Source organism: Triticum aestivum, chromosome 3B (assembly GCF_018294505.1).
Source record: "Triticum aestivum cultivar Chinese Spring chromosome 3B, IWGSC CS RefSeq v2.1, whole genome shotgun sequence".
Classification (NCBI taxonomy): Eukaryota; Viridiplantae; Streptophyta; class Magnoliopsida; order Poales; family Poaceae; genus Triticum; species Triticum aestivum.
The window spans coordinates 591,437,173-591,451,006 of NC_057801.1; the positions used below are offsets into that span (position 1 = coordinate 591,437,173).

Sequence of the window (13,834 nt, forward strand, 5' to 3'; positions counted from 1 at the left end):
GCACCGACTTGCTTGGTACTCTATTGAGAATATGAATGGCGGTTTTAAGAGCCTCCATCCATAATCCCAATGGCAAAGTGGAGTAACTCATCATGCTGCGCACCATATCCATAAGTGTACGGTTGCGTCTTTCAGCTACTCCATTTTGCTGAGGCTCGCCCGGCATTGAATACTGGGCTACTATGCCAGTCTCCTGTAAGAACTTTGCAAAAGGTCCAGGGACTTGGCCGTATGGAGTATGCCGACCGTAGTACTCCCCCCACAGTTAGATCTTGCTATCTTTATTCTTTTATCATGCTGATTTTCAACTTCAACTTTGAATATCTTGAATTTATCCAATGCTTTAGATCTTTCTTTGATTGGATAAATATATCCATAGCGAGAGTAGTCATCTGTGAATGTTATGAACGAGTCATATCCATCCACACTTTTCACCAAAAATGGTCCGCAAATGTGAGTGTGGATGATTTATAGTGTGTCTTGTGCTATGGATTGCACCCTTTTTGATTTGTTTTATATACTTTCCTTTAATGCAATCCATGCATTGTTCTAAGTCTGAGAACTCTAATGGAGGAAGAAGTTCACTTTTGACTAATCCTTCTATTCTCCCCCCGGAAATATGGCCCAAGCGACAGTGCCATAATTTGATGAATCATGAGTTATCTTTCTTTTATTTTGTTCTTTGTTCGACGCGGAAGCATGTTCATTCATATTGGACACAAAATGCAGTTTTTCACAGAGTGATAACAAATAAAGCTCATCCTGTAGGAAAGCAACACCCACATAAGTATTATTAAACCATATGGTACACTTGCCATGTCCAAAATAACATTCATAATTGTCTTTTCCCAAACAAGAAAGACTAATCAAGTTTTTATGACACAAAGGAACATATAAGACATCTCTAAGTAGAAGCTTGAACCCATCAGCTAACTCCAAGGAGATGGCACTGACAACTTCAACTTCTGCTTGAATTCCATTTGCAACTTCAATGCATCTTTCGTTTCTTTGCATAGTCCACGTCGAATGGAATCCCTGTAAAGAATTTGCAACATGAACAGTTGCACCTGAGTCAATCCACCAAGTAGATTTCGAAAACTGTGTATACAAGGATTCAATTACAAAGGAATCGATGTCATTACCTCTCTTTGCCATTATGGACTTTAGCCAGACAGGGCAACCTTTCTTGTAGTGTCAGTCTGGTTGCAGTGGAGGCAAGTGTCTTTGTCCACTGGAAAGGACTTCTGCTGATGCTGATGTTGCATGTGAGATTTGCCATGCGCCTTTGAAGGAGAACCTTTGCTATTTTGATTGTAATTCTTTTTCTTGTTATCTTTCACATAGTTGAGTGAACCACTATGTGAGGCTCTAAGTATGTCCTCTTCTTGGACACGCATTGCTATTGTCTTTTCAATCCCATGTTCCAGGTGACATATTGTAGTTTACAACAAAGGTTCAAATTCCTTTGGCAGTGAAGCCATGACCAGGTGGACCAGGAGCGCTAGTTTGATCTATAGATCCGCATCCATGGGCTTGAGCTTTGCTGCCATGTTGCTCATCCTGAGGATGTGCTGTCTTATTCCATGACCACCACCAGTGTAGTTCTCTCTCACCAGTTGCTTTATCAACTGGGTGGCATATGTCTTTGAAGAACCAGTGAACTGGTTATTTATCTTTGTAAGCAACTCCCATACGGAAGTGCACTCTGCAATTGAGCCCATAATGGCGTTCTCAATTGTATTCTTTATAAATGCCATGCACTTTTTGTTTGCGTTGACACATGTTTGGTTTTCAATGGAATATAACATCTCCATAGGAGCATGATCTTTTTTCTTTTTCTCCCACGCATCATCATCATCAGTGGCCTCTCTGACTGGCTCTGTAGGTCTGACCGGCTGTGGTTCATCCACAACCCAGTCCACCTCAGCACAGACAAAATGAAAGGTCTAGTTTCTTCCTCCACTCAGTGTAGTTGTCACCTCTGAGTGCCGGAACATCTTTTAGGCAACTCATCAAGTGGTAGCCTCCTGAAATCACAATTTAAGTGAGATCATTATAACAATCATATGCACTAATCTAACTTTGGTCAAATTAAACATACAATTGTCTATGCAATTAAATCTATATTACAGTTGGGCAAAATATTAGAAATAAATGTACCTTTAATTTCAATAATAAAACATGATCATGTTATTAACAACGTTGGTCATAAAAATAACATAATGATATTCATTTTAATAATCACTTTAACATGCTCTTAAAAACTTAATTCTATCTAAACTTTTTATTTTCTTTGTAAAAGAGCACTATTAATTATTTACGCAGCGGAAAAACATGAATAAAAATTCATGAACTTTTAGTCTTTACAGAAACTTTTCTTTGACCAAATAGAAATTCATGAACTTTATTATTTTCTTTGTAAAATTCATGAACATTTCTTTTTCTGAAAATTTTCTATTTTTATTTTCAGAAACTTTTCTATTTTTCCTTGCAGAAACATTTCTATTTCTTTTCTATTTTTCTAAAAAAATCCGTTGAAAAAATAATGCATAGAAAAAGAAAGAACAAAACTGTTTGAATCTGCCAAAAACTAGACAGATAAATAAATCAAAACTATACGCGGCTTAGGCTGCTAACCGAAAACGGCCCAGCCCGGCGGCATGTGATGCCCGTGGGCTGCAGTGGCATCAACTGCAGCCTTCTTTTCGGCCCATTCTTGCTTTCGGCTCTCTGGCCCAATGCGGATCTGGGTTTCTGATCCTAGCCGTTTATTGCAATCGGACGGCGGCCTGGGAGCATCGATGGAACAAAAACGAGTGAGCGAGGGGAGACCGAAACCCTTGATCATTCCCCTCCCCCCCCCCCGCCCCGTGCCGCTCGCATTGGTGCTGTCGGACGCGCCGCTCGCCTCCTCTGTTCTTCGAACACGGTGACGGCGAGCCACCGGCGGCGCTCAGCCTTGCCGCCGGCGACGGGGCCAAGGACCTCCGCGCCGCGCGTGCCTTCCCCTTTCTTTTTCCTTGTGCGAGACAAAGAGAACGCAGTTGCACCCCCTCTTCTCCCCTCCGCCCGTGTAGTTGACGCCGGCTGCTGCTGGCGTGGGTCGCGGTCTCTGTGGCACCTGTTACCATTCCCTTTGCCGGTCGCGCGTCCCCTTTGCGGTGGGCACGCTGCAGTCGAGCGGTTTGGTTGCGGTGCCTCCTTTCACTCTCCCGACTGTTCGTCTTCCCATGCCTCGTTAGATGCGCATGGAATTGAGAGGAACAACGTGGCCGTGACGATGGCGCAATGTGCCGGTGAGTCTTTCTTCTCCCTTTCCCCTCTTTTCTCTGTTATGGTTATGGTTTCTGTTTCTTTCTTTTGCTTTTGTTTGCCACCGAAAATCCTATGCCTACTATGGCTCTGATACCATTGATAGAACCGTCGGATCGTGTAGGCTAGAGGATTTCGGTAGTGGTGAGATGAGATGGGGATTACCTTCGCCTTGGCTTGATGAACTCCCGCCGGTGACCATGGTGAGATGGTGATGGCGGCGGTGATAGAGAGGTGTAGAGGTGGTGGTGGTGTGCGTGAGAATGTTGTGGTGGTGCTTCCCATCGGCACGTGCTAGTAACCCTGGATCGAAAGGGAATGTTGGGTGTAGTGGTGTCGCACGATCAACCTCGTGAGTTGTGCGACCAGCTCCACACCCCTTTTTATCTAGTACGGCGACAAAGGGCCCACCAACCATGGTTTGGTTGGGCATCCCCGATCAGGGCGCGATGCAAGGGGCTGGCAGGCCGTTGGGCCTGCGCAGAGGAGATCAACCTAACAAGACTAAACTTTGCACATGTCATGCAAACAAAATGATTGTTTCATATGGGTCTATACCCATAAGTCCAGTATTTTTAAAAACATGTTCAATAATACAAATAAAATTTTCATCCGCTTTGTAAAATTGTTCCGTTGCAAAAGGAAGTACAGACACATCCTTTTTACCAGACATACACATTGTTTCAGTAACATAAATGGGAAGATCGATAGATTTGATAAACCATATTATATTGTGGTATTTTATAAATTTTATAACTATATATAGAATAACATGCTCAATTACAGGTTAATAATGGTATCAATACTAAGACCAACCGCCGGTTGACCAAACCACACGCGCCGACCCAGGGCAGCAAAGATACTGCCCTCGCTAGGTTGTGAGCATATCTGTTGGAGCTTTTGTTTTTGTATCTGAAAGTAACCTCAAGGAATTGGCGTTCCGTCTCCTTAATCTCCCTCAAGAAAGTGTTGTAGAACCCCTGAAGCGGTGCTTGAGATTTTCGACGACCTGCAAATTGTGTAAGGCGACATATGTCATCAAGTTGATAGGTAGCACCAAAGCCTCCCTGCAAGCAGCAGCCTCCAGCGTCACTAGGTCGTAGTAACCTGGGAAAGTGATCGACAAGGCACCGAAGAAGATCCCAGTTTGAGACTTGCACAATATTGCACTATGGCAGCTGCTGCCCTAGGGAATGTATATGATGCACCCACTCTTGTGATGCTTACCGGTGCACGGCCATCCAAAAGTTACTTTATAAGTGCTTTAAAAAATCTAAAAACAATTTAACATGTACAGATAAGCATAAAATATTAGAAACGATTAAAAAATCAGATTAAATTTGAACCACAACTTGAGAAACAAAACTAACAAATTCAACACTAATTTTGTTAATGAGCCAAATCTATTGCCAATCTGAAATGAGGACTATTCATAATATGATTTGACCATTTTTAGTTGTAGGTCTACTTTCAATCTGAAATGTTGTAACATAGTGGATGTATGTTTTCTGTACATGCTAAATAATTTCGAGTTTTTAAAAATATTTGTAGAGTGCATTTTAGCTGACAGATGCATCGGTGGCACCATAAGAGTGGGTGCACCGGATACTCCTCCTAGCTACTGCCCCAGCCCCGCCTCTTTTTTTTTCTTTCGCCGCGTCTATAAAACAAAGAAATACAAAAATGGAAACACGATGCCCAAGAGAACCACGCAGGCCAATGTGCACTAAACAGTTAATCACTCTCTCTCTTATTGCGAAGGTGCTGGGACATAAAACAATTACTATCGGATTCTCAAAATAAAAACAACTATTACTATCTCTCTCTGCGAAGGTGCTGGGATGTAATCTCAGGGCAGCGCTAAGTCTTGCTTATTGCGAGATCTACCCTGCTCTCGCGTCAGGTGTCTCCCTTGATGGGCTGGCCCAGGCGCGTGGGAAGCCATGGCCTGGTTTTTTCCCTCATGTTTTTGATTTTGTTTGCTCTTTCATCTTTTATTCTTGTTTATACTTTCAAATGTTCAAAATAAATATATTACAAGAAACATTTTACATAAACTTTTTTGAAAAATATGAACCAAGCATTTATAAAATGTTCAATATGTATAAAGAAAATGTTTCTAATGGGTATGAAAAATGTGTACAAAAAATATATAATGTGTGTGACAAGTTAATCATGTATGTAAAAATGTTATTCAAGCATTTAAAAAAAATGTTAAGCAAGTAATCGAAAAATGTTAATCAGTATAGAGAAAATGTTGCCCATGTATTAACAAATGTCAAACTTGTATTTGAAACAAAGTTAATCAAGAATTTGAAAATGTTAAAATGTGCATAGAAAATATGTTGACCAAGTCTTCAGAAAATATTAATATTATATTATTTTAACCAAGCACTTGAAAATGTGTATAGAAAAAAATGTTGACCATGTATTCAATATTTTAACCAAGCATTTGAAAAATGTTAAATGCGTATTAAGAAAATGTTTCTCATGTATATAAAAAATGTATACAAAAATATACAATGTGTGTGAAAACAGTTGAGCATGTACTCCCTCCGTCCCAAAATTCTTGTCTTAGATTTTTCTAGATACATAGATACATCCGTATTTAGACAAATCTTAGACAAGAATTTTGGGACGAAGGGAGTATTTAGCAAAAAATGTTAATAAAACATTTTTAAAAATGTTTAACAAATATTTGAAAGTATTAATCATGCATTTGAAAAAGTTAAATGTGTATCGATTTTTTTACCATGCATTAAAATATGTTAATTTTATATTTAAAAATGTAATCACACATTGGAAAATGTTAAAATGTGTATAAAAGATGTTGAACATGTATTAAAAAAAAAGTGGTGCTCGTCTTTGAATAAAATGTTAATGAAGCATTTGAAGATTTTAAAATATTATATAAAAACTGTTGACCATGTATTAGAAAAATGCTATATTTGTATTTTAAAATTGTTAAACATGTATTAAAAATGTTCTTGACATATATGAAAAAGGTAGAAAGAAAAATAAAAAAACAATGAAAGCCAATAAAGAAACTACAGAAAAAGAAAATCGAAGATACAAGTGCAAGAAGAATGGAAAACAGTGAAAATGATAAATAAAATAAAAATAAAAAAAGCATTGAAAACAAAGAAAGAAACCAAAAACCAAAGAAAAAAAGAAGAAGAAAGAAAGAAAATCTAGAACAAAAAATATGAAGAAAACCGATAAAAAAACAAAAAGAACCGAGGAAATAAACAACGAAACATGAAAAACAGGAAAACTAGGAAACCCCAGAAAAAATGAAAGAAAATGATAAAAAAGGGAAAGTGCGGAAAACCAATGAGGAAATCTGAGTGAACGAACAAATCCAAGCGATCAGGCGAAGCCGAGCGAGTTGCCATCGATGAAAAAAAATGGGACGACCGAATACCCACACGAGGGGAGCATGCATCTTGCTATAAGCGAGATATAGCTCCCGTGATAATTCCAGTTTGTTGTATAAAAATGTATGCGAGCATATATTAGTCAGTTATCCAAACAAACATTTCACACCAGTCACTTTTTATCAAGACCATCTAATAATCATCCAGCGGTTAGAATTAGATTGCACACCGTTGGTCTTTTCCCTCCATTTCTTCTTCCTCCATGCGGCACCAACCGACCAGGCCATCCACCTGTCTTTGGTACCACGGACGGTCGGCGCTGACGCGGACCACCTCGTCCTCCACTCAACCTCCCCCAACGTAGGTTCTGGCTACCGCCCCGACCATCTCTCTAAACCCTCACGACACCCCCTCCCCCTCGTCCCTCCCCCCCCCCCCCCCCCACATTAAGTTTCTTCCTCGCCTCCACCTGGGACACCGTAGCTCGCTGCCGCTCGCAGGGTCGTTCGCGGGTTCGGCGAGGTCCTGGCTCGGCCTCGCCGTGGCCGGCACTCGTCACACAGTCCCCGCCTTCGGCGTCGTGCAAAGTAGAAAGTGACTCGTAGAACAAAAAAAAAATCAGCCATATGACATATAGGAAAAGCGAAAATGTATACACAATTTTCATAAAACAAAGGAAGTTCATAACGCAAGTACTCCCAAAGAGATTCGCAAATTTTAGAAGTACCCCCAAAGAGGCACCGGGACCGGGAGCTTCTCTCTATAAAATGAGCATCAAAATATACATGAATGGAGAAGAACCTGGAAAAAAGCAGTCCCTTGACCAGAAAAAAATGAAGTAAATCCATCGTGCATGCCTCATCATACCTTCGCGTACGTGCATTCCACCAACCTAAGCCAACGAGACACCATCTCAAAAACCCCGGGCCCTGTCCTCAAAGCATCACAGGACGATGCCAGAACATCGCGCTATCTCGGCAACGAACGCGTCCACCACCAAGCCGGCGACGGCCATGATACGGTACGCGACGCCGCAGTCCACCCCGCCGATGTCGCCGCTGCACGCCCCGGGGACGCCTCGCACTCCCGGCGCGTACTCCGAGCTGCCGCCGCCCTCGCCCAGGCCCGCGATCACGCTCACCCCGCCGCCGTCCAAGAAGAAGCAGCGCCGCACGGCCGCGCGCTCGCTCCGCGCCATCCGCGCCGTGCGCGCGCTGTTCCGGTCCCTCCCGATCCTCGCCCCGGCGTGCCGCTTCCACGGCATCGTCCCGCGGCACGGCGGGCCGTCGCGGATGCACGACGGCCACGTCAGCGGCGCGTCGCGCACGACGGGGACGCTGTTCGGGTACCGCAGGGCGCGGGTGACGCTGGCGGTGCAGGAGACGCCCGGGAGCGTGCCCATCCTGCTGCTGGAGCTGGCGATGCAGACCGGCAGGTTCATGCAGGAGATGGGCGCCGAGCACCTGCGCGTGGCTCTCGAGTGCGAGAAGAAGCCGCCTGGCGCCGGCGCCGGCATCGGCCGCACGCGCCTGCTCGACGAGCCGCTGTGGACGGCCTACGTGAACGGGCGGAAGATCGGGTACGCCATGCGCCGGGAGCCCACGGAGGACGACCTCACGGTCATGCAGCTGCTGCGCACCGTGTCGGTCGGCGCCGGCGTGCTGCCGAACGACGTCATGGGTTGCGACACCGCCGAGGGGCAGGAGGCCGGCGACCTGGCGTACATGCGCGCGCGCTTCGACCGCGTGGTGGGGTCCCGGGACTCCGAGTCGCTGTACATGCTCAACCCTGATGGGAACAATGGCCCAGAGCTTAGCATCTTCTTCATTAGGATATGATGATCAAGCTTATGACAGTTCTGATTTTTGCATTACTGAGATTTTGGAACTCTGAGGCTGATTTTGTTGTCTGGGTTAAAATGGGAGGTGCCAGTGTGCTTTTGTTTGTATGATACTTATGATACTACTAGTTGCCTTCGCCCCAAAGACTCATTTTCTAAGCACGTGTAGAAGCAGCATTATTGAAGAATAAAATTTTTGTTTGTGGAATTGATGCATTTAGGATTGAACTAGCAAATTTGAAAACAAATGAAAGACAAGATCTGTTCAAGTGGAACGAAAGCTCGAAAGCTGTTTGCATTCTCTTCTCGCAGCATCATGATCGATCTTCTTTTTCTCAAGGATTCGCAAACGCTCAAATGCTACAACAGAGTAAGGGTAGTGCTACCGTCCGATCAAGCGCGCGTCAACGCCCCAGACTGAGGCCGCCTCACTTTCAACTTCATGCTTCTGCGCGCTCGCCGGCCGCCACGCGCTCGCCCGCGCTTGACGGCTGTTGAGTATAATGTTCACTAGCAAACATAATATAACCTGGAGTAGGATTTATCTTACCTTGTCTTCTACTCTAAAATAACCGTGTATTGTTATATATATGCCCACGAGACTCAAGCAATTTTTTTAGAAAAAATGCATTGCGTCCGACTTTATAGATAAAGCCACAAGGCAGAGTAGCAGCACACACGATCAACTAGACAAACAGACGGGAAAAACAACAAACATCGACTCAAGCAATACAATCAACAATTCCACCAATCCCTCTCTCCCCCTTCTAACATGGTATTAGCTAACCAAATCAACCCTAGCCGCCACCTGCCGCTTCCGCTCCGCGCATCGCCCCTGAGGCGGCCGGCCTCCATGACCGCCGCCGGGGGCCGCACCGCCCGTACCTAACAGGGTTCTCCCGCCGGTCGTGTTGACCGGCTGGCCTAGAGAGTCTTTTTCCTAATCTCTTGACCCGAGTTTTTCTTTCTCACTGGTCGCTTTGATCGGCGCTTACCTTTTGCTTTTCCGATTTAAGATCGATCTTCGTCGCCCGCCGCCGCCGTCGACCCCCGCGCCTCTACTTCGACATCGGCGTCGACTAAACACCGACCGCTTCGTCATCAACCGCGCGGCAAGGGTGGACCCGCCGTCCAAGGGACGTCTTCGTGCGTTGCTGTTGGTCGCTTGTTCGCGCTGTCTCCATCGCCGGTCTGTCTTCGTCGTCGTCGCCCAGGACATCATCAACAATGTTGCCATCGAATCCGATGTGCGCGTTGTCTCCGCCATGATGCGTACAACGCCGTCGTCGGTCTGATCAACCGATCACGCGTCTGTCTTTGCCAAGCATGTCCCCGAGCACGTGTCTACCACTGATCGACTCACAGGTTCCCGGCACGTCGTCCCTTCGGACCGCTGCGTCGCCGGCCTGAGGTCTTCCCGCCGGCTGCCCCGACCCGCACACCGCTGCCGCCGACGCCCTTTCGGGATGTCATGTCACGAACCATGATCCATATCGCTGCCTCGAGATCCTCCCGCCGGCTATCCCCGTAGCTACAACCGCCGCCCTTGCGTCGCGCCCCTTAGGGCCGACGCGCCAGGGCACGCGGTCCACACGGCCTCCCGTTGGGCCGTCGCCTCCGGCCAGTGGTTCTTCCCACGACTGCCCCGACCGGCGAGCCGGCGGTACACTTCCTCTTCGGGCTGTAGCGCCGCGGAACACGGCCACCGCCGCCGCCTGAGGCCGTCCCCGCGGCATCACTGACACGCGCATCACCGATGTGCTGCCCCTTCGGGCCGTAGCGACGTGGCACCGGGTCCACGCCACCCCTAGGTCTTCCCGCCGTCGCCCGACCTGCTGTCGCCGCTGCGTTGCCCCTTCGGGCCGTAGCGTCGCGGCCCATGCTCTACTCCGTCGTCACTGCGCGTTGACTTCCCGTGGTATGCGCCATGCCGCCTCCCTCGGAGCGAGAAAGCCATCGTCCGCGCCGGTCTTCGTCACGCTGTCGGGTTCCTTCGCCTACTTCGAGCACCGCCACCACACTCCTAACCAAGCCGCCGCTGCCACTCTTTTTCGGGCGCCGCCGTTGCTACCTCCATAGCCGCCGCCCGTCCACCCCCTTCATCTTCGTCCAGCACCAGCCTATCGCCAACGTTGTCGTCATCTACCCCGGCCACTTCGTCTACTCCGACCACCGTTGGTGACATCGGCCTCATGCTTATTGGCCCCACAACCATCGTCGAGTCTCCTTATCTGCTGGCCCCTCCAACTCCTCGACATGTCGTACAGCTCATGCAGGTCCCTCGTCTACGCATGCCCGGTGCTGGCAACAGCGATGCGTGCCTTCGTCCATGACGCATCCCCGAGCCTGGCAAGCCTGGTGCAGCGCTTCGTCAACTTCGTTTTTGCCCGTCTACGCATGCCTGATGCTGGTAACACAGTCGCATGCATTTGTCTACGACGTGTCCCCGGGTTTGGCAAACCCGGCGCGACGCCTCGTCAGAAACATCATCTTCCTGGCGCACCACTACTTCGATACCACTGTGCCCATGACTAACTCGGCGCCTCCTTGCGTCTGCGGCTCCACGGCGACTTCCTCGACATTGGCTACCCCGACTCGACACCGACCATGACATTCTTCGCATGGCTACCTCGACCACGACTACACCACCCTCCGCTCTCGGCTACCTCGAACTCGGCACAAAAGGGCTATCGCCTTGCTTGAGCAACCTCGTCGGTTTCCACTTCAGCCACGACTTCCGTGATGCATCGATCCTTACGACTGGGGGGGGAGGGGAGGGGGTCTGTTGGCTTACTTTTAGATTCTTCTCCAGTCTCACCATCCGCGTCGCTATCGTTGTGACTACAGGGGGATGTGAAGTATAATGATTATTTAGGAAACATAGGATAGCTAGGATTTATTCTACCTTGCCATGTACTCCAAGATGACCATATACTCCTATATATATGCCCACGAGGCTCAAGCAATACAATCAACAATTCCATCAATCCCTCTCTCTCCCTTCTAACAACGGCCACCTTGCACCACCCGCGCTCATCCTCAGCTGCCCACGCTCATAGTCTCCCGTCAACGCCCACTAGTAGAAAACAGGGCATTTGTCCCGGTTCGTAAGGGCCTTTAGTCCCGGTTCTTGAACTGGAACTAATAGGTCGTTACTAATGCCTCCCCCCTTTAGTCCCGGTTCTTACATGAACCGGGATAGATGGGCATCCACGTGGCCGCTGCGGGCAGCCCAGGCAGGGGGGCCTTTGGCCCCGGTTGGTGACATAAACCGGGACCAAAAGGCATCCACGCGTCAGAAGCTGGCCGCAGCTGAGTTTTTTTTAAGTGGCTGGTTTAGGGGTTTTGGGGGTTAATTTAGGTTGTTATTAGCTAGCTAATAGAGAGAAGTGTCCTTTCTTATCTTCGTGCTTGGTTTACCAACGCTACTGCTATGTTCATTTCACCCGCTGATATATAATAACTCTTCATGCTCGCATCATACATCATCATATATAATAACAAGTCCTACTAATCATGCATCATCATACAACTTCTACTCGTTATTAATAACAAGTCATACGATCATCATACTCATAGTCATCGAACCCAACCCTACATAATTTTTCTTAGCACATCATCAGTATCAGGTAGACCTAAACACACTTAAGATAAAATAACATAAAACAATATGGACCCTGACTCTCCATTATGAAGAATGGAGATCATCCTTTCTCCAATTCTTGCGCTTCGCCTCCTTTTACTTCCAAGAAGCTCCTTACGACTGTCCATACATTTTTTCCATTCTTTGATTGTCATCTCTCCACTTCTTTTAGAAATCCGGTATGGACAGTTGAGATTCGTAGGACGACCTAGTTGTATGTTCAAAACATCAAGGCGACCGTGCGTATACATCAGATGAGGCACACAATCATTCGGGATTATCTGTTGAAAAACATAGTAATAACTTCGTAGTTAGCAATGATGCACTAGTTTTAGAAGTATGCAAAAAGATGCGCGGATGTCGTAATAGTAAAAAATCTTACCAGGGTATCTCCATGGTAGTTACTGTAGTTCAACACGTGCAGTAGTGGCACGTATTGACCATAATGTTGAGGAGTTCGATTGTAGACATTGTAATTCTCAAGATCAGTACAAAATGCGATCAGATGATTTTTCTCCTTATAAGTTAATTCGGAGCCATCGGTGTAGTGGGTTTTGTCTACCATCTTCAGCACATTCTTTGAAGAATGAAAATAAGCTGTCAACTATTTTGAAATAAACAATATAAATTACTTAATAACTATGTTAAGCTCACATGGGAGAAGAATTGGAGGTGTATCCACAAGGACCCAAATGTCCATATTGTCTTGCTCGATTGTATCATAGGGGCAAAGGTGTCCCGTCTTTCGATGAGATGATGGATATCGCTTTGGTGGAAGTCGACTTTGACGATCCGACTACGAACGTGCGAGGACATCGCGCCTTAGCAATCGCTAAACCAACTCCGAGAGGTTATTGAACACGCCGGAGCACGATCAACCTGACCACGAGGGTCTGTTTCCTGCGAGCAAATGAAGAACAAGCAAGAAACTGAGATTGCAATCTGGATATTGCGAATATAAGATGAAAGTTTTATTGATCAAGGTGGGGTTCTGTGACGCCTTTGTCTGGTCGTTGAATACAAACGAAGTACGCGAAGTTGCAGCTATGGCGAACTTTGATCTAAACAAAACCCAAAGTCTAAACGGTGCCCTAAGGGCTGTATATATGGAGGAAGAGAGGGGGAATTTCGTGGCCCTTGGTGGAGGGGTCCGAAATCAACCCTATCTCTTGTTTCCCCACACATACAGACTCTAAAAATAGCCTATACTAATGTATTTCGAAATTACATGGGCCTGGCCCAATAAAAAGGTGACGCAGCACCTATAATAGCCTCTGGACGAAATTTATGAAGTGACATCTTGTATATTTCGTCCAAGGCTTCATGCACTCGTTATGGTGGCTTCAAAGACCTGAAATCATCACTCGTAACTCCGTTCTTATTCCCCTTGCGCATGCCATCATCTCCATGCTTTCGCTTGCTCCAATGTCATCCTTCTCCAAGCTAGGCCCTTCATTTGTAAGCAAAACAAATGTATCCAATTTAGGCAGCATCATATTCTCATGAGCATTAGAATCATTACCAAGAAACAAAAGTACCTGGTAATTTAGTTGGCGTGTGCGAGCTCTAGTAATTGGTCCAGTATGTATAGCAGCAGGGCCTGTGGGTGTAACAATGGTATTGATGTCCTCATCATCCTCGCCTTCTTGAAATGAAGTCGTC

The 13,834-nt window shown here is 46.4% G+C and overlaps 1 protein-coding gene across 1 annotated transcript; it reads left to right on the top strand.

Moving 5' to 3' along the window:
* The first annotated feature begins 7,651 nt into the window (after positions 1–7,651).
* Positions 7,652–8,731, top strand: LOC123065821 (protein MIZU-KUSSEI 1-like). The gene has a single exon (XM_044489034.1). The coding sequence runs from the start codon at positions 7,703–7,705 to the stop codon at positions 8,525–8,527; it is 825 nt and encodes a 274-aa protein (XP_044344969.1). The 5' UTR covers positions 7,652–7,702; the 3' UTR covers positions 8,528–8,731.
* Positions 8,732–13,834: the final 5,103 nt, after the last annotated feature.